Here is a 24,751-nt window from a genome sequence, read left to right on the forward strand (position 1 = left end):
TATATAATTAATGCCAATCTTATGTCCCATTCTTACCTTTTAGAGTAACTGAAGATGGCATATCAGGGATTCGTATTGATGAATCAGGGACATCTAAAGGATGTTGAATTTGGTTTAAATATCAAAGATACAGTATATATAAAATAAGTTATATATTTAAGATAAGTTGACTAGGAATTGTGATACATTTGAGAGGTTGTGTGGCTAGAAATCAAATACTTACCATGGGGTACCCCTGCTAATTCAATTTCTGTGAAAAAGGAAGATGAAATATTAAAAAGTGAATTAAGGCCACTATGAGATACAGACAGCTGGAAAACAAAAACAAATGCTAACAACTATACCGACCTTTGTCTGAAAGATAAAGCTCAGCTGTGCTTTTAGCTTCCCCTCTGGGCTCCAACCTCACAATGACCGAGTAAACGCCTAAAGGATTAGTCATGAAGATGATTTAATAACCCATTCTGATGTATTCATCTGGGTAACGAGAATAAAGAAATCCATAAAATGCTTGTTTGACGCAACTCTACACACCTTCATCTTCATTGATTACATTGCGGATGATCATAAAGTGTCTTCTGCCTTCGCTTCTGAAGTTATACTTTGGGCACTCTCTGAGTTCCCAAGTGTCTTTGTACCATGTAACGATGGCATTGTCGAAAGACACCTCACATTCGAAGGTGGCTGCTTGGCGTTCGCCCACCACAATGTTCTGGATACGTTTGGTGAAGTGAATTTGTTCAGCTAAAACAGATAACATGTGGTGATGAATTTAGTTCAGTTTGAATATTTCTGGTTATTCTCATAATTCAAACTCAAATGTGCAAATTCAAGTCAAATTGGACAATGGAGAATAGATATGCGGTTAGAAGTGTTCAACAGATCATGATGGATGATTCAATAGGATGAAAGTAGAGACAAAAAGTCAAAAGACAAGAAAGAAAGACAGAGAAATGTTGGTTCGTGGCAAAGTTCCAAGACCAACAAGTGTAAGAAAGTAGAACAAATGTTATCAGAGAGTTCCAGGAAGAAAAAGAGTATGTCAAATCAAAAGTGCAAAAAAGAGAAAAAGAGTGAAAAAAAACATTTAAAGATTAGTGACAAAATGAGTGATGAAGAAAAAAAGAGGTTAGTTTGGGGTGATCTTCTCCACTCTACAACATGATGGGAGATGCAACAGCAACCAATTATTATATGGTTTAATCTGTACAAACCTTCAACCCATAGATCTGCAGTTGATTCAAGGTTGTCATATCTGCAGGTATAGCGTCCGTGGTCTTCTGGTCGGAGGTCTTTAATCGACAGCTTCTGAATCTTGTTGACCACCTCATGCGAGTATCTGCCCTTCATTTCTAAAAGCTTTCCATTCTTAAACCACTGTGTTTCGACATTAGGGATAGAAAACTGGCAAGACAGTGTACATGTTTGCCCCTCCTTACACGCAACTTCCTCCAGATGTTTCTCAACCTCAGGCTCTGTAAAGACACAAAGAACAAATATGCATGTCGGTCAGTATTTACAGATACAGTATAAAGACTAAAATCAATAACATTCATCTAAGTACAGAATAAACAAATGCAGAACCATAGATACCCACCGATAACAGTCAGTTTGGCGCTGGAGATATGTGGGCCACATACAACACGGTAGTTGCCCTGGTCTTTGGTTTGACACTGCTTGATCTTCAGAATGTGACGGTCACCAACAATGTTGATTTCGTATTTTTCATTGTTGTCAAGCTTCTGAGTTCCCTTGTACCAGGACAGGGTGATCTCTGGAAAGTTGATCTTGATGTCACACTCAAAGGTGGCAACCTTGTTGGTGACTGTAGATTGATCTGTTATGTCCTTATTCACGGTGACAGGCTGCAAACAAATAAAGAAGACGTATGTGCTTAGACATTCATGTAAATAAATAGGCATATAATACATGATAATTACTGCTGTTGTCATTGTCAGACATTTCATTGTGGTAGCTAATGAAGAACCTACCTCAGTACGTTCCATTCTCTTTTGCAAATCAGCCACAAGAGCAGCCAAATCCTCGTCCGATTCTCTCTCTCTCTCCGGTTCCTAAATCACATCAAAACACAAAGCAGAACTAGTTATAGGTAGGCCATTGTCTTTAAAAAAGCAACAACATTCTGTATTGTATGACTAATATTAAGTAAATTAAACTGTTGTGTTCTGAAAAAAAGACTAAGCCATTAAATTCAATTGAATACAACTTTATGTTAAATGAATTTACCGGTCTTCCACTTTCTTCTGCTTTCTCCCTCTTCAACTGCTCAATGGCCTGAAGAAGTCCACGGTAGTCAGTGATACCATACATACGGGCGTATTTCTCATACTCCTTAGGGTCCACATTTCTGAGCAACTCTACAATGTCAATGTCTTTCTCTTCCTGGGGACTCTTCTGCTTAGATGGAGTCCTGTGGAGGAAGAAAAATAGAAGAGGTAGGCATGGCAAATATTATTTGTACAGTTTCTTGTGGAATGTGAAAGGTAGAGACACAATTGTCAAAGAGAGATTCACTTACTTCTTCAGTTTTGCTCTGAAGTCTCCCTCAACTCCGACAACCTCTTTCCTTTCCTCAACATGCATGTCGGTGTTGCATTCTATTTCTCCAGCTTTGTTAGTTGCGACACATCTGTACTGTCCAGAGTCAGACTTTGTTATTTCTCTGATCTCTAACTTGGCATCTGGGCCTTTCTGCTCAATAGTGATGCGACCACCATGAGTGATCTGTCTCCACTTGCCCTTCATCCATTTCACGTTAGGAATGGGATCACCTCCAACCTTGGCGATGAACGTTGCAGTGCCCTCTGTAAATGAACGCAACATATTGAAGACATCACTTACTATGGAAATGTTAAATTATCCAATGATTAAACAATGTGGGTTGTCAATTGAATAATAATTATATACTTCTAAATCTCTTTTCATCACACTTACTCTCAGCTACATGGCAAGGCTTGGGCTCCTCGATGAAGAACAAGTTGTCTAGTTTCTTCACTGGTGCTGCTGTTGATTCCTCTTCAGCGGGTTTAGGTGTTGCTTTGGATTTCTCTGCAATAAAGCATAATTCAAGAAGTCTGTTATAAAAACCATAATCATTCATTCATGATAGCTGATTCCACAAGTTATTGGATATGACTTGAATCAAAATATGGTCCAGAAGATGTACCTTTGATAGTCACTTTGGCCTTGCAGAATTCACTACCAGCTTCATTGGTAGCCTTGCAGAGATAGTCCCCTGCATCATTCTTTGATACGGGCATGACCTCCAAAGAGGCAACGTCATCGGCAAAAATTATTTTAGTGCTGGAAGTGTTTTTCAAGTCTTTTCTGTCCTTCATCCACTGAATCTTCATAGGAGGGGATCCATGGACATGACAGCTAAGATGCAGGTTCTCTCCCTCGGTCAGCGTGACAGGTTTGAGAGCGGGGTCAAATGTAGGGGGCTTCTTGTGTTCTGGAAAAATAGGGAAGAGTCATGGAAAAAGATACATGGGACACATAGTAGAAATGCATACAAAAGTTATGTACATCTCGTTTTCTATGGAGAAACACAACAAAATAGACAAGTAATAATAATATGGACCTACCAGTTATGGTAACTGTCACTTCGCAAGAGGCAGTGCCAGCTTCATTGGTGGCTTTGCAGGTATACCTGCCACAGTCTGAGACTTCGGAGCTCTTGATACACAACACAGCCACATTGCTCTTGAAGGACATGTCATAGTGATCAGAGCTGTGCCTCTCAATATCATCTTTGTACCAATTGATGGTCATTGGCTGAGAACCAGACAAACGTGCCTCAATTTTCACCATCTTGCCCTCTGTATCCTCAAGGGTCTCTGTGGGCTTTTTGGTGAAGGTAGGTGGGATTTTGCGCTCTGAAAAGAAATACAAAAGCATGAATGGTTTCTGAAACAAGATTGCAGTGGTCATGTTAGGTGTCACGTAAGCAAACAAAGTACTATACCAAAAATGTCTCTCAAGAAACTAAAATGTCTCTCAAGGACAAAAATTGGGTGCCAGTGGGCCAAATACCTTTGACAGTAATTTCAGTGGAACAAGAGTCCTTTCCAATGTCATTAGTGGCATGGCAAAAGTAGCGGCCAGAGTCTGCTTTAGCTGCTTTCAATATAGTAAGGTGTGGGGTGTTATCCACGCAGGACATCTTGTAATTTCCCCCTGATCGAATATCTTTGTGATCCTTTGACCAAGTGACTTTTATTGGCAAAGATCCAGTCATGTGGCATTCCAATTCCACACTATCCCCCACTGAAATGTCCACCATGGGTGACAGCTTTTTATCAAAGACAGGGGGATATCTTGGCTCTAAAAGTTAAATGATGGGAAAGAGGTGGAACATACAGCATACTTTGAAATGAAAGCATTGACGTTGTACAATATGACACGGTACTAATACAGAACGTGCACCATCTCTCAGTCAGCAAGCAAAACACTACTTTGAAGAAAAACCGACCGACCTTGAAGAGTGAGTTTGGCTCTGCAGGATGCAGTCCCAACACTGTTGGTAGCAACACAAGTGTATTCCCCAGAGTGTCTCATTTCACCTCTGGTTATTTTTAGGGCAGCAGTGTTATCATCATAACTCATGGTATAGTCGGTGGATTTCAGAGTTTCACCATCTTTAAGCCAAGAGACCTCAATGGGCGAGGAGCCTGCCACGCGGCACTCAAATTTGACTTCCATTCCTTCAGTCTGTTGAAGACTGGTTATTTTCTTGGGGAAGGTAGGTGGTGTTTTTGCCTCTGAAAATAGGATAGTTCAACAAACAATATAATACTAGTCGTTAATTTCAGAAACAATGATGCATAGTCAAAACGGAATATCTCCAGATTAAAAAGAGAACATTCCTAAATAAAAGATGGCGGGCATCACCTTGGACAGAGAGGCGGCAAGTGGATGAGGCTGATCCTATGTTGTTTTCTGCTTTGCATGTGTATTCACCAATATCAGCCTTGGCTGCTTTGCTCAGTTTCAAGCAAGCAATTCCTTTGGAATATTCTATTTTGCAAGTGGGGCTGGACCTCACTTTTCCATCAGCCTTAAACCAAGCCACCTTTATTTCAGGGGTTCCGCCCACATGGCATTTCAAACAAACTGCATCACCAGCAGTCACTTCCATTGGCTCCAAATTCTCAATGAAATAAGGTGGTTCTAAAGTGACAGATATAAACCATTAAATCAGAAACATGCACATCAGATATATACAGTATAGGACAATCCCAATACATTACCAGATCAACTTAGGTAAACTAACCTAAGATGAACACTTGTGCTTTGCAGGTATCCTTTCCAGCATCATTGGAAACTTCACAAGCGTATTCCCCACTTGCTTCCTTATCATCAGTGTTTAAACACTCCAGGATGCAGGAGGTCTCAGTGGTAGTGACATTGTGCTTATAAGAAGAATATAGCTGTTTTCCGTCCTTATACCAGGTGACAAATATCTTTGGGGTTCCAGAGTATGTGCACTCAAGTACCAATGATTTCCCCTTTTCAACAGAATGGTCCTTCAGCTTCTTAACAAAGCGCGCAGGTTCTGAGTTAAATCATACAGAAGTTTGTTAGTCTACTTATTGATTAATTTTGTAATTTTGTTTTAATTCTTCTAAAAAAAATCTGTAATAATACATTTAAAAAATCTATTATTGACCAACCTTTCACAGACAGGTTAACCGGGCAACTTTCCTTCCCAGCATCATTAATTATCTGGCATGTATACTCTCCAGCGTGGGATTTGTCAATTTTGAATAGCTCCATTGTAGCTGTACCGTCCCGCAGAGCAATTTCATAGCCTTTTCCAGACAAAATTTCCTTGGTGCCTCTGAACCACTTCAGTTTCAGTGGGGCACTTCCTTTGACAATTGCTGAGAACAAAACATTTGTGCCAGGCATTGCTTCCAATGGCTGAGGTGGCATCACGAAAGAAGGAGGTTCTAAATACAAAAAATACATACTTTTAGCTTGCCGACATCTGACATTAAATCAGTTACTTCACAAAGCAATAGTCATTATGAAGCCCAAACGGGTACTGTAGATTCAAACCGATTTACTGACCTTTCACAATGAAAGAGGCACTGGTCTCATTGGTTCCTGCCTTGTTTACAGCTTTGCATTTATACACTCCAGAGTCTGACAACTTAAGAGTGGGCACTTTGAGCGTGCAGGTGTTGTCACTGAACGTAATCTCATAGTTTGGTCCAGTTTTAATCTCCTCTCCATCATGGTACCAAGTAATGGTGAAAGGTGCGGAACCAGAGACTTTGCAGTCCATTTCACCAGCTTTTCCAACAATAGGTTGATAATCCTTCAATTTCCTTGTAAATGTTGGAGGTATAGTTTTATCTGTTATAGAAGGACATGGTTAGTAACCAGTGCATTAGGAAAAACACTAGGCAATTAGGCAAATGTCATATTATACTGTGTATAGGAAGTGGCCACCAACCTAGTACAGTGAGGTTTAATTTGGTGAGATCACTGCCAACCTCATTTTTGACCTCAAATGTATATTCTCCTGTGTCAATTTTTTCTGCAGACAAAACTTTCAAGCTGGAGATCATCTTTGAGAATGAGATTTTGTACTTCTGTCCAGAGGAGAGCTCGACTCCATCCTTAAACCATTTTGGTTTCAGCTCTGGTGTCCCTGACACTTTGACTTCTAGAGCTGCAATATCACCTGCAGTCACACTGAAAGACTCTGGTCTATCCACAACTTTAGCTGGTTCTGAAAATAAAGAACATGAAAAGAGGTGTGCTTAAAGAAACTGAATAATAAAAAAAAGCAATGACTGGGGGGAAAAATTAAGCGAATTAAGAAAAAAAATGGAATTAAGAGAGAAAATTGAAATGTACAAACCTAATACTGTCAAGTTAGCAAAACATTCCACAATTCCGGCATCATTTCTGAGTTGGCAGGTGTATTTGCCCATTGCCAGTAAATCTGCTTTAAAGACTTTAAGAGTGACCTGGTTGTTGTCAAAGGTAATTTTCCGGTTGTCACCATCTCTGAGAATGTGATCCTTATCCTGTACCCAAGACGTGGTCATTGGCTGAGAGCCTTTGACAGTGGCCGTCAGTGTGACTTCTTCACCCAATATGCATGTCATATTCGACAATTTCTTCACAAACGTTGGTGGTTCTGAGAGAGGACAAACACGGAAAGGAGAAAAAAAACATCATGAGGGAGTAGTTCATGGTTAAAAGTTGGAACATCAATTATCGAAATAAAAATAAAAAATACCCACAGACGATGCAATTCTACTAACCTCTGAGTTTAATTGTAGTACGGCATGTTTCATATCCTACACTGTTTGATGCCTTGCACTCATACTCTCCAACATCTGAGGCTTCCAATCCAATTATATGAAGAGTGGCAGAGGTACCCTCATTCACCATCTTATATTTCCTACTTTCTTTTAGTGGCGTTTTGTCTTTGGACCAGGTAATCTCAAAGGGTGCTGTGCCAGTTATCTCACAGTGTAGGCTAGCATCCTTTCCTTTCATTCCTTCAATTGGCTGAGGTATTTTGAGGAAAGATGGTGGGTCTACAAAACATTGACAATCGTTAAGAAGCAGCTCTCTTTGTTACATGCAGCAAAGCTTCAAATTCATACTAACGTAATACCACCAACAGACACTATACTAATAGTAGATTATTATGGAATATATAATGTAATATGGAAAATATCAAAACCCAATGTCATTGATCACACCTTTGACTGTAAGAGTTGTGCTGCAGCTTATGCTTCCAGCTTCATTGGTTGCTTCACAAGTGTAGACTCCATCGTCTTCAAATCTTGTGGTGTGCAGCTCAAGGACTGCCATTGAGTCAACAAATGAAGTTCTATAGTTGTCACCTTCAGTGATCTTAGTGTCATTTTTGTACCATTGCATTCGCAGAGAGGGCGCACCCGTAACTTTGCATTCAAGACTGAGTGGCTCGCACTTCTTCACAAACTTTGTGACTGGCAATTTCAGCACAAATTCAGGAGGTTCTGCAAAGCCAAAATATAGCAAAATTAGGTTACTGAAGCACATGCAACTTGACAAAGTGAAATAATATGAGGCTTGGAATGAACTGCAAAAAGATGTGATTTGATGACTTGATGGATCTGTTAACGATTAAAGCCAAGATGAATTTGACAAGGGAAATGGGAAGCATGATACATGGTGGACAAACAGTTGTTGATGTGATGGAGGTGTTGGTGAAGGTGCTGTGAACTGCTGAAGGAACTGTGAAAAGGAGGTGGTGGAGGAGCTGTGAAAATGCAAAACAATTGAGCACAGATAAAAGCATTCGAGGACAGACGGAACGATGGAAGCCAATCGAGGAAAGATGGAAGCCAATGCAAGAGTTTAAATAAGAGCATGTTCCAACCTTTTACTGTTAAATTGGCACTACATCTTTCAGTGCCGGCATCATTGCTAACTTGACAAGAGTAAACTCCACTCTGCAAAACTCCAACTGAGTAAAGATCTAAGAAGCAAGATAATCCTTCCAGTCCGGTAAAACATGATGGTCCAGTGATCAATTCAGTGTCATCCTTGAACCATTTCACTGCGAAAGGAGGTGTTCCTTTAAATGTGCTCTTAAATCGCACGTTGGAGTTAGGAAGGGCTGCCTGAGGCTCAGGCAACAGCACAAAGCTTGGCGGCTCTAAAGATGCATTTGAAAAGAAACAATAGCAACCAAGTTAATCAGCTGGCCTGACCCTATCACAAGAGAGATAAATATAAATTTGATATAAATGTTAGAAATTCTGACCTTTCACCCTTAGTGCCCCACTACATTCAACGCTTCCTGCTGTATTTGTCAGTTTGCAAGAGTAAGTGCCGGCATCAACTCTCTCTAACTGTTCAATTTCCAAAGACACAGAATTGTCTTGACGAACAAGTTTATATTTTCCACCAACGGAAATGTTGTTTCCATCTTTCTGCCATTCCACAGTAATGGGAAGGGATCCAGATATTTTGCAGCCAATTTGAACAAATGTTCCCAATATTTCCTGTATTTCACTCATTGGTTTGGTGAAGCTTGGGGGAATAGTTTGTTCTGTTTTCACAAGAGCAACAACAAAACAGTCAAAATCATATGCATTACATATCATGTAATAACCAGTATACTACCACACTAATTTGTTTCAATACAAGATTTTGCACTGACCTAGTACAATCAACTTGACTTTGCAACTGCAGGTATCAATGTGGTTTGAGACCTCAAATTGATAGTTGCCTGCATCCTCCTTTTGTGTAGTCTGAATTTTAAGGCTACTAAGGTTGTTCTCGAAGCTAAGTTTGTGCTGTGGACTTGACTTGAGCTCTTTGCCATCTTTGGTCCACTTCACTTTGAGCTCAGGACTGCCTGCCACTTTGCACTCTAAACTGACTGGATCCCCAGTAGTTACTTTCATCACTTCTGGTTTCTCTGTAATCTGAGGTGGTTCTAAAATGCATAGAAATATCAATTTTCTGTTAAAACCCATACATTTCAAAGACAGACCTGACCAAAATTAAAACAAATGTCTAGCTAGCATACTAAATGAAAAGACAAACCTTGCACCATGAGGGTTGCAAAGCACTTGTCCTGTCCAGCATCATTTGCCACCTGGCAGGTATATTTCCCGCTGTGACGGGCCTCACAGACCGGAATCCTTAGAGTTGCCACATTATTCTCAAATGTCCGTTCAATTTTAGGATCTTCCAAGATCCAGTTCTCATCCCTTTGCCATTGCACAGACAGAGATGGTGACCCAGTGACAACACACTGAAATTCAGCTGATTTGCCCAAAACAGTGGCTACATTTTCAATTTTCTTCACAAATGATGGTGGATCTAACATCAAACCAAGGAACAATTATTAGTTATTTAAAGTAAGAATGTGTTGTCATCATGGAAGTTACGTAATATATCACAATAGTATGTGTTTTAAGTAACAAACCTTTTATACGAAGCGTAGTTCTACAAGAACAACTTCCAACCTCATTTGAGACGGTACACTGGTATTCACCAACATCTACACCATCACATTTCTGTATTTCAAGATTCAGAATGTCCTGTACTTGTGAGAAACTGTGCTTTGTGCTGGATTTAATTTCCTTTAAATCCTTATGCCACATGACCTCAAACGGGCTTGTGCCAATGACTTGACACTCTAAAGACACATTTGAGCCCTTCACAATATCCGCAGTTGATAACTGTTTAACAAAGGATGGTGGCTCTGAGGTAGAGAAAACAGACAATTAATTCAATGAAGTCTGAATCATATAAAAGTTTGAAAATATAAAATGATTCCTAAAAAGTCTAAACCAACCTTTCACTTTCAATTCCATATTGCAGCTTTCACTGCCGGCTTCATTACGGGCCTCACAATAGTATATTCCACTGTCCTTAGTATCAGCACCACAAATATTTAGGGTTACTATGTTGTTATCAAAGAACATCTTGTATTTGTCACTAGGACTTATCTCGTTCCCATCTCTGAACCAGTATATATCAATCTCTGGAGTTCCAGTCACCTGGCATTCAAATGTTTTACTTTGCCCAGGTTTCACCACTGACACACCGTCAGGTTTTCGTGTGAACTTTGGAGGCTCTATATAAAATTAAGTAAACATAATAAGTATAGCAGAGGTCCAATTCAAAAACAAATGTCAAGAAGGTAAAGAGTAACAGACAATAAGAACCTTTGACAAAGAGCATTGCTTGGCAAGCATCAGAGCCCACGTCATTATTAATTTCGCAGATATAGTCTCCAGAGTCTAATGCTTTGGCAAAGAAAAGCTCCAGCGATGTAGAGGTGTTGTCTTTAGTCACAGAGCAATCAGAGCCGGATAAGATCTCCTTCTTGTCTTTAAACCATTTAATGGTCAAGGGTGGCGTGCCAGACAAAAGGACATTAAATTGAACCTTTGATCCAGGCAAAACATCCATTGATTCAGGCCTTTCTAAAACCGATGGTGGTTCTGTTGATAAAATGGGGAATGCATGTTTCAAGTTAAAAGTCTAAAAAGTTCTGAAGCCAAAGAGAGCCAAAGAAACAGAAAAATAGAAGACCAAAAAATGGTTATCCAAACCTTTTACAAGTAAGGCCCCAGAACACTGGTCCTTGCCTGCCTTATTAGTAGCAATGCAGGTATAGCTACCACTGTCTGCACTGTCAAGACGACTTATTTCCAGAAAAGCTGTGTTTTCAAAGAATGTGCATTTGTGCTTATCATCAGTCTTGATCTCTTTCTCATCTTTGTACCAGAGTACAGATATGGGCAGAGAGCCAGACAAAAGACACTCCAAGTGGGCAAATGATCCTTTGATACTCTCTGTTTTCTTCAGTTTCCTTGTGAAAGATGGTTTTATGATTTGATCTAGCATAAATAAAAAAGAAAGTAATGAGAATGCTGTCAAAACAGGAATACCTGTACAAAAAGCTAAAAGAAACATTAAAATATGTATAAATGAGCTGACCTAGAACAGAAACTGTAGCTTCACAAGTACTGCTTCCAACGTCATTGGAAACCTCAAAGTTGTAATCTCCACTGTCGCTTTTTTCTGTACGGAGAATGTTTAGTACAGAGCTCTTATCTGTGCTCTGTACTTTGTATCTATGACCTGATGTCAGCTCTCTTCCATCCTTCAGCCATTTGACTTTGAGCACCTTGGTTCCTGAGAACCTGCACTGAAGTGTAGCGGGATCCCCCATTGTAACACTGACAGATTTAGCCTGTTCAGTGATATTTGCTGGTTCTGTGATAAACATAACATTCAACAATGAGTTTTTAACATCAGAATATAAAATCCTAACACCAATAGCAATTTGAAAAATGTCCTCATAAACATCAACCAACCTTTGACTACCAATAACGCAGAGCATTTCTGACAGCCAGCTTCATTTTTGGCCTGACAAGTATATTTCCCAGCATGTTTGGTTTGAATATTTGAAATACGCAGCAGTGCTGTCCTGTCTTCAAAGGACATCTGCGCATGCTCACCATCTTTGACCTCATGGTCATCCTTCAGCCATGACACAGTCATAGGTAGTGATCCTTTCAGAGTACACTGCATAGAAATCTCATTGCCAACTAGGGAATTCACATTCTCTATCTTTTTCAGAAACGACGGCGGTTCTAAAGGTGGAAAAGCATACAACCTTTTAACTGAAAGTCTACAGAAATTAACAGATACATATATTTAAAATGAAGGTCTTCACACCAACCTTTCAGTGTCATCTCACAATCACAAGATGACTTCCCAACTTCATTTTCTACTGTACACTGATATTTTCCAGCATCTCCGGCTTCAATTGCCAGGATCTGGAGGGTAACTATGTCATCCTTTAAGACTATCTTGTGTCTTTTATCATTTCTGATCGCCTTTGTGTTTTTGTAAAAAGATACGTTGAATGGAGCAGAGCCTGCAAGCTTTCCTTCCAACATAATATCAGATCCTTTGATAACTTCTTTGGAATCAAAGGTCCTTGTAAATATTGGAGGTTCTAAAAGAAGATGGCAATCAAGTCAGAATACAATCAACAAAAATCTAAATTGATTCATCTAAAAAAAACTCAGTAAGCAGGAATACTCAACACACCTTTAACTGTAACTGTGCTGCCGCTGTGGTCACTACCAGCATCACTTGATGCCACACAAACATAATTTCCACTATCATCAACAGAGCAGTTGACAAACTCCAATGAGGCAACTGAATTGGTGACAGCCATTTTGTATTTCTCCTTTTGTGTTATCTCAATCTCATTCTTGAACCATTTAAAACTGATCTCAGGGGTGCCAGTTGCCTTACACTCCAGCTTTACAGAACTTCCTTTCACTACTAGTTTCGTAGGCTCAAGCTTCACCACAAACATTGGAGGTTCTAAAAAAGAGTTTGACATTGATTATCAGTCAAGTAAACAAACATTGATGCAAGAACAGAAGAACAACAAATTCATATTGAGCAGGGTATATATAAGAAGGTCACCTTTCACAAACAAGACAGCAGTGCATGCCACCTTTCCAGCGTCATTGGCCACTTGGCATGTGTAGTTAGCTGAGTCAGAGGGTTTTACTGAGTGAAGTTCCAAAAAACTTAAGGAGGTCTCCTTCTTGATAAAAAATGTGCCTCCACTTGATATCTCCTTGTCGTCTCTGAACCACTTGATCATAAGAGGAGCTGTTCCAGTGAAAGCACACTTCAAGACAACTGTAGATCCTGGTATGACATCTTGGTTGTCAGGTTTCAATGTGAAGACTGGAGGTTCTAAAATTCATTAAAAGGAGAAAATATTTATTTTTCATCATCATATTACCCCAAGAAAACGCCATAGGCCTACTTCAATTAGAAGTAAAAACATAGGGCTAAAGAATTACTTAAACTTTATAAACCTTTGACATATAAGGTTCCACTGCTTTCTTCAGATCCAGCAGAATTTGTTGCCCGGCATGTGTACACTCCAGCATCAACCTTTTCCAATTTAGTAATTTTCAGTGCAGCTGAGTTGTCTTTAATTTCAGGTAAATATCTATCTCCAAACTTAATTTCTTTATCGTCTTTGAACCAAGACAGAGTCATAGGCTGGGATCCAGATACTTTGCAATCCATTGAAATATCGTTACCCATAATTCCATCAAGTCTTTTCAGAGACCTTGTGAAAGAGGGTGGTATGATACGATCTGTTTTGGAAAGAAAAAGTTAAGTCATATTGTACATTGCAAGTTAAAATAAATGTCATGAAAACAAACTTTTAAAAGTAGCAAAGAAGAAACGCTAACCCAGCACAGTAATAGAGCATGAGCACTGGTCCTTTCCAACACGGTTGGACACTTCCATTGTGTATTCGGAAGAGTCTACTTTTTCAGACGCAAGAATCTTTAAGATGGCAATATTATCTTTCAGAGTTATTTTATATTTTCGACTCCCTTTCATCTCCTTTCCATCCTGGAACCATTTCACTTTAAGTTCTGGGGTTCCAGCGATTTTGCATTCCAAGGTTGCAGATTCCCCTGAAGTCACATTGATGGATTCTGCTTTCTCTAAGATTCTAGCAGGTTCTATATTAAAGTAAAATGAATTAGATTGAGGTGTCACAAGAGTATAATGTGTTTATATGTAATACATACATTTATGTAAATGTTTTATTTAAATGTTCAACTCTAACCTTGAACTGTTAGAGTGGCTTCACATTTGTTTTGTCCAGCCTCATTCTCTGCTTGGCAAGTGTACTTGCCACCATGGCTAATGGCAACAGTTGTTATTGACAAAATAGCAATGTTGTTCTCAAATGTCATTTTGATATTTGGATCATCATCTCTCAACATTTCAATGTCCTTTATCCATTTGACGGAAATGGGAGGTGAGCCTTTCAATGTGCCCTGCAGTTTCACAGAATCTCCCAATGTTGCTGTAATGGTTTCAATCTTCTTTGCAAATGTTGGTGGTTCTATACAAAACATATTGTAAAATCAATGAACCATGTTCTTTAGAAAACATACCTTATTTAGATAAATCAATTTGAGTTATTTTAATTTATCAACAATACCAACCTTTTAGTTTGGCCAGTGCCTTAGTGGTGATTTTACCAACATCATTAGCAATGCAGCACTGGTAATCCCCAATGTCTGCACTTTCAAATGAGTAGAACTCCAAACGAGCAATGGACTCCTGAGAAACGATCTTGTACTTTTTATCTGTGGCGACGACTGGTTTCTTATTCTTCAACCAGGTGATTTCAAATGGAGCTGTTCCTTTAATTTCACATTCGAGTACGGCAGGAGTTCCCTTCACTGTCTCAACCATTTGCAATTCTTTTCGAAGGGAAGGGGGCTCTAAGAGTAAAGATCAGATTAAATTATACAACTATCTGTTAGATTTTTTTAATAATTGTAAGTAAAGAATGGTGACAAACCTTTTACAGATAACTCAGTGCTGCAGCTCTCACTACCAGCTTCATTTGACACCTCACAAGTGTAGTTTCCGCTGTCTAACACGTTTACATCGATTATTTCCAAAGTTGCAAGACCAGCCTTGAAAGTGATTTTATATTTATCTCCATCACTGAGCTCCTTGTCATTCAGAAACCAGGAAGCTTTGAGTTCAGCTGATCCTTTGACTGTGCACTGCATCCGAGCAGCTATGCCCTGCTTCCACATTAGTTTTGGTTCCATTTTCTTAACAAAGGTAGGGGGCTCTGAAATAAGTTTTGGATTGCAAAACGGCAAATGTGTTGTCAAACAAGAATCAATACAAAAGAGAAGAGTTCAAGAAAGAGAAAATAAGAAAACATACAGAAGCTGCATAGCGTTAGTGGCTGTTTCAAAGAGGACTCAACAGCTGTTTTTTTTACAATTAGTTCCTAATAAGCAGATCTGTAAGTGCACAAACACTGTGTTAATACAGAAAATCTACTTAAAGACCTTACCTTGTACCGTCAACGTGGTAGGACAAGTTGCACTCCCAGCATCATTTGAAGCTGTACATACATATTTCCCTGAATCTTTCAGTTTTGCCTTTGTAATTTCAAGAACGACAACCTTGTCTTCAAAGGATTGTTTACAATCCATTGTTTGATGAAGCTTTTTGCCATCTTTCATCCAGGTGATGGACACTCCAGTGTCCTCATCCACTTGACCTTCGAGCCGCAGTGTGTTACCAACGGCTGAAGACACCGAGGCCTCAAAGGTCTTTATGAAACTGGGTTTGTTGATAACCCTCAACTCTGAACTGCATGTAGCAGTACCAACACTGTTCGATGCTTTGCAAAGGTATGTGCCCTGATCGTTCAGCTGAAGATTTTTGATTTGTAGGGAATATTTGGTCTTGTCAGATGATATTTGATAGCTTCCCCCCGGAGAGATAGCAATGTTGTCTTTGTGCCAGACAATAGTCATCGGTGAAGAGCCAGTAACTACACACTGGAATGTTGCTTGTTTGCCCACGTATAAAGTCATGGGATCAGGCTTTGTACTAAATACTGGTGGGTACATCTCTATAAAAAAGTAATTAAAGATGGAAAAAAGCAATAGGATATGAATACCTCATTTACTTTACAAACCGGTACAATATACAAATGTTGAGACAACAAGTGCACATTAAAATGTGTTCTATTGTATTCAACCTTAAAAAAAACAGCAATATACATACAGTTGTATAAATAATGTTAAAGGAAACAGAGGACTCACCAGTCACTGTCAGTTTGGCAGCACAGTCGTCACTGCCATGTTGGTTTGTAGCCTTGCAGGTGTATTCACCACTGTCGGCTTTGGTTGGGCTCAGAAGCTCCAATGAAGATGTCAGTTGCTGACTGAGAATGTGACAATTTGCACTCTCTTTGATCAAAGTGCCAGACTTGAACCATTTGAAGTTCACATTTGGTGCCTCTTCAATCTCACATTCAAACTTGGCTCCACTGCCAACATTGATCTCCAGGGGAACAATTTTGTACCTGAAAACAGGTGGCACTATAATGTGCACAAAAAGAAAAGTAAATTAGTACACAGGTAGATAATGATGCGAAAAATGACAAGTAGACAAATGGTACACAGAGCTGGAACAGGGATGGTGGAATGCTACAGTATGGTGGGATGCATTCCAGGAGTGACTGTGAAGAAATGGTGGAATGGTTAGAGGAGGAAGAAGGAAAGTGACTTCATGATAGAGGAAGGAGGAAAGTGACATCATGAAGAATGAAACCATGACACATTTGCCCCTGAAAGCATGCAAAAAGATTTCAGTGCTCAGTGGAGAATGACCAAGAATTAAATGTTATAGTTCATGGGTGACGAAAATACCTGGGAATGATATAGAAGAAATAAGCATGTGGGGAATGATATAGAGAAATACTAAGGTGAATTAGTAGTGGATTGAAAGTATAGTAAATTCATGCTGAAAATTCTAGCAATACATTTTTTTAATTTAGTAATTAATTTGATCTAAAAATAAATATGTATGAAATAAAGTATGAGTTTGCTGCCAATATGAAAATAAAATGTTATACTACATTATAAAAATGTAATGAATGATAAAGTTAGTTTATGTGTATGGTGACGAGTAACAATAAAACTATCCCCATTATCCAACCTTTCGAGACAACTGTGAGTCTTGATGATGTTGTGGTCTTTCCAGCTTCATTCACAGCCTCAAAGGCATATTCTCCTTCGTGCTTCTCCTTGATAATTTTCATGATTGTAAGTGTGTATGTGTCATGTTCTTTGGAACACTTGAACTCTTTGCCAGATTTAATTATTTGGCCATTGAAAAGCCAATTAGCTTTTGTAACATACTTTACTGTCACAGTGTATGTAACCTTACAATGCTCCTCTGTGGTAATGTCCTCAAGGAAAGTTTCAATAATGGGATAATCTTTTACGCTTCCTTGAGGTTTAGATTTTTTGACTTCTTCTGAAATAAATTCCTCCCTGTGTTCTTTTTGGATGAGTACATCTAAAGACTGTTCAGTTGGAATGGATGTCATGGGCATATCGGTGATGATATCAACCATACCTACATCTCTCTCATAACCTTTTACAGTCATAGTTCTAACCTCCTGTCTGGCCACCTGTACTGTCTGTTCAAACTCAGCATGTGATTCTGTAGTAACTTCCATTACTTGAGCGCCCAAGTTGGATTGAGTTACTTTGGACTCTTGCACCACAATACGTTCCTCAGCTGTTGCTGTTTCATGTGTAGCCCGAGATTCTGTCTTTCGTTTAGCAGCCTGAGATTTAGGTGTTGTGAAATCAACTACACTTTCTGCTACTTTTACTGTCTCAACTACCGATGACAATATTTCTTTGGAGGATGCACTGCTAACCTTTAGTCTTTGGGGCTTGTCGATTTGCAGTGTGCCAGGTTGCTCAGATGTAAGAACATGCTGCTCGTGATAGACAATTGAGTAGAAAGCTGCCTGGAGTTCAGTCCTTAGATCTGCAGTCTTGGGGTACTGACCTTCAAAAGCAAGTGTTATTTCCATAGGGGAACCTGGTGTTGTGATAAGATAAGTGAACATCGCACGCCTAGGTTCCTTGAGTACCTTCACTTCCTGTACCTCAGTAGCCTCTAAACTTCCAACAACGTCTGCTAGTATAAGTGGCTGATCAAGAGCCACAGCAGACTGAAGTGCATCTTTCAACTGACGTCTGATGTCCAAACTGGTTGGTTTTGGAATCTGAATAACAAATGTGAGCTCCTTTGGAAGAGTTCGACTTTCTCCAGACTCTGAAACGAAAACAGCCATTTTGTGCTGAGTTTTAAGGCTAACTTTTGTTGACTCCGATTTGCTTATTTGCTGAGACATTTCCCCAATCAATATACGCTTTTCATCCATCATTATTGACTGTCTAACAGACTGTCCTTCCTGTATCTGGATGGCAAAATCTTGCTCTGTTGCTTCTAGAAGTGCACTACTCTCAGTTGCGATCGCCTTCTCCTCTATTTGTATGGGCTCAGTAGGTACTTTAGGCTCTATTTCGGTTTTGCATGTAAATTTGTCAACAGCTGTCAAACTCTCAGTATGTCCCTCCTCTAACGCTTGACTATCTGCCACACTTGTAACTTGCATGATGTTCCAACGATCTTCTTTTTGGATTAATGCACGCTGCTGTTTGGCATCACTAGTAAATGGTGTTTCTTTGCATATCTGCATATGCTTTGATGTGACCTGAAGAATGTTCTGTGGTCTGGGTTCTGTTCTAAGCTTTGACTGGACTCCTGTCACGGACACATCAAGATCTTTGGAATAATCTGCGCTAAGATCCCTTTTTTCCTCTGAGGATGCTGCGTGTTTTCTGGCTTTCTCCTGCTTCTGTGTTGCTGTCTGTTGGGCTGGCTTTTCAATGGTAATAATTCCCTCTTTGGTTAAGGCACCTCCTGGATGAACTGACTGAAGATGTAATGGGGTAGGGGCTTGTTTTTGAGGCTGAATGGTCATTGTGTCTCTCTTCGCCTCAAACTCAGTCGTATCTTCGCAAGTGACAGATGTCCGTTCATCGTGGGTTACTGTATGTAAAAGAGTAGGGCTTTTCCTGGCACCTGCTTGTTCTACAGCTGGTTTCTCACAAGTAAATGGTTCCTCAGATGGTAGGATATCCTGATCTCTAATTATCTGCAAATGCAGTACCTGTTCACCTTCGACCTGAGAAAATAATGAGGTAGCACTTTCTAAACTCTTCACTTGTTTTGTGTGTTCAGCTTGTAACATCTGCTTTTCCTCAGCTGTCAGTGCAGATTTCATAATGTAATCTTTACGAAGGAGAGCCTTTTCTGCCTCTGGCCTCTGCATGGTAAATTTAGTCTCTTTTGATAATGTTTGTTTTGTCTCAGAAACTGAGACTAGGATTGGTTTGAACGATTCTTTTGTCACTGAAGATTGTAGAGCAGAGTCAGAAGATGGCACATCTGTGGTATGGCCCTCAGGAATCATCTGTTTTTCAGTTGACATTGCAGAATACAATATCTTAATGCCTTCTTTGACTTTGTAACTTTTTTCCTCCTGTGGCTTGGGAATCTCTTGCGATTGTTCTTTTAAAATTGACAGTTGGGATTCAACAAGATGACTACTGACAAGATGTTTTGGCTCGGAGGTTGGCTTTACTTTATCTGTCTTCCTTTCACCTGACATCTCTGTGCTTACACTCGCCAAGGTGGTTATCTCCTCGGAAGTGGCAGACATTAATTTTGAAGGCTTTTCTTTTGAAGACTGAAGCTCTATGACTACTGGGCTTTGGATACGGTCACAGTGCTGCTCTGTGAGCTGTGGGCTATCCTGAACAGCAGATGTATGAAAGGGAGCCGTACGATGTTGTTTCGTAGAAACTACTGAAACTTCAGGTGGAAGAGTGACACCCACAGACACTCTCTCTTGTACCTCATGTGACTGCAGAACTGCAGCCTGGTGGGTGACCCTCTCTCTTTGGACAGTAGCTGCAGACATATCCAACTTTCTAAGGGTTTGTACTTGCTCACTGGAAACAACCTGGCTGTTCTCGGTGCCAATGGTGTACACCATCTGATGTCCTGCTTGATCTCTGGCCCTGGTCTCTCCAGGAAGGTTGACCTCGTACAAGCGGGACTCTGTAGCTTGTTCAGCAGTCATGGATACTTTATAACCTTTTTGAACAACCATGTGTTCCTTACGCTGAGATACAGAGATAGGCTCTTTGAACACAATTAGGTCAGCACTACAAGAGGCCTCCCCAGATGGGTTGGAAGCCTTACATGTATAGAGACCACTGTCCTGCTGTTGAATGCCCTTCATGTTGATGAAGCCAGAGCCATCTGGGTTGTTCACTATAATGCAGTACTTACCAGGCTGAATTTGACGAGCACTTTTATACCACTGTACATCAGGAATTGGATCACCAGTTACTTTATATTTAAAGTAAGCCTCACCTCCCTCTTGGCATTTTATAGGTTTGATTTGGCTAGTGAAATTTGGAGGTTGGACAGTGGCTTTGAACATTTTTTCCACCCATTGCTCAGCTGTAGTTGAAGCTCTCTTACTTACCTCCAGGTAAGTAGTACAGGTTGTCTGGCCAAATCTATTGCTAGCTGTACAAGTGTACTCGCCTTCATACTCTGTTTTTACCTCAGATATTATTAAGGTATACTCATCTTTTTCTTGAACCAATTTGTAAATTGATGAAGAAGTAATTACTTTCCCATTATGAAACCACTGAACACTAGGCTTTGGAAGGCCAGATACTGTGATAGTAAATCTAGCTGACTCCCCAACATTGACAGCTGCTGGTGAGAGTTGGGTCAAAAATATAGGCTTTTCTTTTTTATCCTCTAAAGTACTAGAATAGTATTTAGACTCTGGCTGGAGTTCAAGTGTTTTGGATGTTTGAGGTAACTGAAGGCCAGTGGTGTAGGATTCTTGTTCTTCTTCCACTGTCGTCACAGTCGACCTAGAATATTCTGTGTAAAAAATAATTTGTAAGATTGAGATAAAATGTCCATTAAAGACAGGGTTATGCTGGTCAACCGTGTGTCCGCTGCAAAAGCTTAAAGGTTGACATCAACATTACTTTACATAAAAAAAACACCATACAATACATACATCAGTATATAACTATTTTATTTATACATAAATAAACACTGTTAGAAACAAACTGAAGTGATTTCTGTACAAACAAATCATGAATTTCAATTACTCCCATTTCCAAATGAATACTCTGTCGTACTTTATTGAGATCAGTCAAATTGGTAAATCTTTTATAAGCCCAAATATACAGTATTCATTAAGAATACAATTGCCTCAAACATACAGTGAAACACATATTTACAGCACATATAATGTATATAATGAACATATCCTTTTTAAAAATGTAATTTTACAGCCAACCCCAAGGCTTAATTTTGAATGGATGTACTTTGCCACTGTAGTCCTAAAGAAAAAATAAACTCTACAATAGTACATTCAATATTAGATTCAAATTGTGTTAGATATTGCATTTTTTTGTGTACAATATAGTTTTTTAAAAATCATTAACCAAAAGAAACAAAATATTATCAGAAACTCATTCACAAAGAAAATGTTTAAATTCTGCACATTACTGATTGTACAGCATCATGATAAGACGGAATTATCATGGTTGCATATATATTGATAATTTGACATGCACTTCTTAAAGCTGGAACCCTTAATGGTGAAACTGCCACATCCGTTTGGGATATTACAACAACAACGTTACTGAAAACAATGCCCACTGTTTTTCCTGACATCATTGCACGCGCGATAGAACAGCAGAATATGTACTGTAATTATTATTTTTACCACACTGATTTACGCACCTCACCTCCATTTCGGCTACAAAATAAAACTATAACAAAGGTGCTGGGGCGGACAGTCATGCTGTTTACCCTAATGTAAATTCCAACACTACACACTGGGAATTGGATCACCAGTTCTCCATTGAGCATGCTTTTTCGTTCAGGAGTACGCTTGATCTGGGTCCGAGAAATCCCCAAGGATCAATTAGATAAGCCCCAGAGTTTTTTGTATTTGTTATATTATGTCTGACTATATATTCAATTATATGATTAATTTGAAATAGTAAAACATTGGACATTTTGGGCCTAACACGAATGTCTTGATAACAATGTTTTGATTACACATGGGTGGTAAGTATTCATACACATTGTCACATTAAATAAAACAATAAGCATTAACTTTTGTTTTACTATTTTGAAAAGCAAACATTCAACATTCAAACATACCAAACATGATTAAATAACATTTATAATTACTCTTATGTGTGAAGTGATTACACACTATACACAATAAATAAGATCTACACTTAATTTCAGAAAACTTTTCACATGTATCTCAGAATAATTAACAAAAGCTACTTTTCGAACATACAATTGCTTAATTGAGTTCAACATCCACATGAAAACAAATTACATGAAGAGATTAGAACACTTTCAACAAAGCAGTTGTTTCAGTATATCCAGATTTATTTTGGATGAGGCACTTGTACTCTCCAGCATCATTTTGAGTGACATTTGTTATGATCAAATTAAAATGTCCAGATGCTTTCTCTTGGATCATGTACCTAGTGTCTTTCACTGGATCCCCATCTTTGTACCATTCAGCAGTGGGATGAGGTTTACCATTAACTAAACACTGGAGTACCACTGGAGTTCCTACTGCTGCAGTGACGTTTGTCAAAGGAATAATGCATTTTGGTGGAGTTTCAGTAATTTGAAACTGGAAACTACACGATTCCGATGACTTTCCTTTGAATTCTATTTTATCATCTTTGGCGGGCTCTGCGAAAACATCAAAATTTATACTGACATATTTCTCTCCCTGCTCGCTCATCTCATTGTCTGTCATGGCTACGAGTCTAACAGCCTTTTGTGATTCATCAGCTTCCTGCTCAAATTCAAATTCCAGCTCTATTTCTGATGCCTGTTCACTGTCAAACTCATTCCCAACAACCAAGTCAAACTTTTGAGGCTGAACTTTAGCACTACCAAGAGACACAGCTGTCAATTCTCTTCCTCTTGTTTTCCCTATAAAGCTTTTAGGATTCAACACAAGAAGAGATGCCCTGCAAAGAGTTTCCCCAACCACATTGATGGCCCTGCAGGTGTATATTCCACTATCATGAGCGCTGGCTTTCCTGATCTTTAGGAAATGATTGTCTCCATCAGATGAGTACAAGTATTTCTTGTTATCGTGAGGGATCTTTTTGTTACCTTTAAACCATGATACTATGGGAGAGGGAATTCCCATCAGAGAACACTCAAACATTACAGTTGTATTTTCGGGGGTTTCCATATCACAAATTGGGTTGATGAAGCGTGGTGGCATTTCTGTAACCTCAAAAGCTATTTTCAAATCATCCCTTTCTTGCGTTACAAAGTCAACTCCACTCTCCTCGTACATACTCGGGAGAACATCGAGTGATATTATCATACTTTTATTGTCAGCGGTGTATTCTGGGACGGTAATTATCTTCACCTGTCTCTCAAACTCTTTAACCTCATTTTCATCCAGCTCCACCTCTAATAGAATCTCTTGAGGGGAGCAAGACCTCGATGAGTCATCATCTTCCTCAACATCAAACTCCATCACATGCTGGTGGGTGACTGCTGGTGGTGGGGGCATATATCTGGCCTCGTTGGATATAACTACAACTAGTGCAACGCTTTTTGCCTCTCCTACATAGTTAACAGCTTCGCAAATATATTCACCTTGATCAGCTTTCGTAATGTTTTGAATAACAAGTGTGATATTGTCGCCATCTCTATCGATTATAATCCTTTCTTCTGCAACAAGCTGAGTTTTGTTTCTAAACCACTTCACTTCAGGTGAAGGTAACCCAAACACCTCAGCGTAAAACGATAACGAATCTTGTTCAAAAACTCTCCTTTTGGTGAGAGGTTTGAGGAAAGCCGGAGGGATTCCCTGGACTTTTTCCTGTAGTCCTCCAAGGCCAAGGGCACGCTCTGAGAGGAAGATTCCTTCCTCTAAGCTAAATGCAGGGGGAGTTGTCTCAATGCCCTCATCATCGGGTGACCTCAAGAACTTAGCAGGAGAAAATAACCTCTCACTGAAGTCAGTAGATGTTCTTTTATGTTCAAGAGGAGAGAAGGCGTACTCATTAGGGGTCATATAACCAGCTGGAGTTTCAGTTTCAGGAGTGTGGAAAGATTCAGGAGATTTCGGGAGCTGCGAAATTTCAGTTGAAGAAGCTGGCGTATAGAACCGCTCGATTTCTGTTAATTCCTCACTAAATGTGCTACCACACTCAATGGACATCTCCGACTCTGGTGATAGGGGTCTGCCCCACTCAGTTGGTGGGTTGTAGTAGTCATAAACAGTACTGAAGGTCACTGCCTCCTCTTCAAGTGAGGTCAAACCTGTAGCACCTTGACTGACAGCCGTACTTAGATAAACACTGTCTGGTTTAGCCTCTGCTTGCTGTTGTGAACCTTGTGCAGCAAGATCATCTGTAAAACCATCTTCTTTAAACTTAATACTCACTGATTTTGAAACCACTGAAGGCTCACCACTCTCAGCATCAGCATGTTCCTCGTTTTCCTCTGCAGTTTTTTCACTAACAATTTCACTACGTGCCCCACTAACACTGACAAATGCGCAACCCTTTGAGCGTTCAAATATAGACATATTTTCATTCATATGAGTCATGTCCTCGCCAACAGAAGACTCAGTGTCCAATCTCTGAACCTCTGGAGCTGCAAATGAGCCAGAGAA

At 39.5% G+C, this 24,751-nt stretch overlaps 1 protein-coding gene across 21 annotated transcripts in view; it reads right to left on the reverse strand.

Moving 5' to 3' along the window:
• Positions 1–24,751, reverse strand: part of ttn.2 (titin, tandem duplicate 2) — a 181,492-nt gene that overhangs the window by 122,315 nt on the left and 34,426 nt on the right. For 16 of the 21 annotated variants that reach the window (XM_082969061.1, XM_082969055.1, XM_082969072.1 and 13 more), the window contains 42 exons: positions 16,206–16,484; positions 15,446–16,012; positions 14,933–15,214; positions 14,571–14,852; positions 14,186–14,467; positions 13,800–14,078; positions 13,413–13,700; positions 13,009–13,287; positions 12,622–12,903; positions 12,248–12,526; positions 11,880–12,158; positions 11,500–11,778; positions 11,112–11,399; positions 10,722–11,000; positions 10,349–10,630; positions 9,977–10,255; positions 9,592–9,870; positions 9,203–9,481; positions 8,804–9,091; positions 8,417–8,695; positions 7,752–8,033; positions 7,305–7,583; positions 6,896–7,177; positions 6,485–6,763; positions 6,097–6,384; positions 5,697–5,975; positions 5,297–5,578; positions 4,915–5,193; positions 4,500–4,784; positions 4,057–4,347; positions 3,609–3,899; positions 3,188–3,475; positions 2,956–3,069; positions 2,540–2,825; positions 2,248–2,431; positions 1,992–2,072; positions 1,598–1,865; positions 1,215–1,475; positions 535–744; positions 349–426; positions 224–250; positions 37–93 (listed from right to left, as the gene is read on the reverse strand). In XM_082969061.1, the coding sequence (XP_082825187.1) occupies positions 37–93; positions 224–250; positions 349–426; positions 535–744; positions 1,215–1,475; positions 1,598–1,865; positions 1,992–2,072; positions 2,248–2,431; positions 2,540–2,825; positions 2,956–3,069; positions 3,188–3,475; positions 3,609–3,899; positions 4,057–4,347; positions 4,500–4,784; positions 4,915–5,193; positions 5,297–5,578; positions 5,697–5,975; positions 6,097–6,384; positions 6,485–6,763; positions 6,896–7,177; positions 7,305–7,583; positions 7,752–8,033; positions 8,417–8,695; positions 8,804–9,091; positions 9,203–9,481; positions 9,592–9,870; positions 9,977–10,255; positions 10,349–10,630; positions 10,722–11,000; positions 11,112–11,399; positions 11,500–11,778; positions 11,880–12,158; positions 12,248–12,526; positions 12,622–12,903; positions 13,009–13,287; positions 13,413–13,700; positions 13,800–14,078; positions 14,186–14,467; positions 14,571–14,852; positions 14,933–15,214; positions 15,446–16,012; positions 16,206–16,484 (10,881 nt within the window). The remainder of the gene's footprint in view (positions 1–36; positions 94–223; positions 251–348; positions 427–534; positions 745–1,214; positions 1,476–1,597; positions 1,866–1,991; positions 2,073–2,247; positions 2,432–2,539; positions 2,826–2,955; positions 3,070–3,187; positions 3,476–3,608; positions 3,900–4,056; positions 4,348–4,499; positions 4,785–4,914; positions 5,194–5,296; positions 5,579–5,696; positions 5,976–6,096; positions 6,385–6,484; positions 6,764–6,895; positions 7,178–7,304; positions 7,584–7,751; positions 8,034–8,416; positions 8,696–8,803; positions 9,092–9,202; positions 9,482–9,591; positions 9,871–9,976; positions 10,256–10,348; positions 10,631–10,721; positions 11,001–11,111; positions 11,400–11,499; positions 11,779–11,879; positions 12,159–12,247; positions 12,527–12,621; positions 12,904–13,008; positions 13,288–13,412; positions 13,701–13,799; positions 14,079–14,185; positions 14,468–14,570; positions 14,853–14,932; positions 15,215–15,445; positions 16,013–16,205; positions 16,485–24,751) is intronic. The other 5 variants (XM_082969058.1, XM_082969059.1, XM_082969073.1 and 2 more) reach the window with 5 other exon arrangements.

This window comes from Salmo salar, chromosome 25 (assembly GCF_965601325.2).
Source record: "Salmo salar chromosome 25, fSalSal1, whole genome shotgun sequence".
In the NCBI taxonomy this organism is placed as follows: domain Eukaryota; kingdom Metazoa; phylum Chordata; class Actinopteri; order Salmoniformes; family Salmonidae; genus Salmo; species Salmo salar.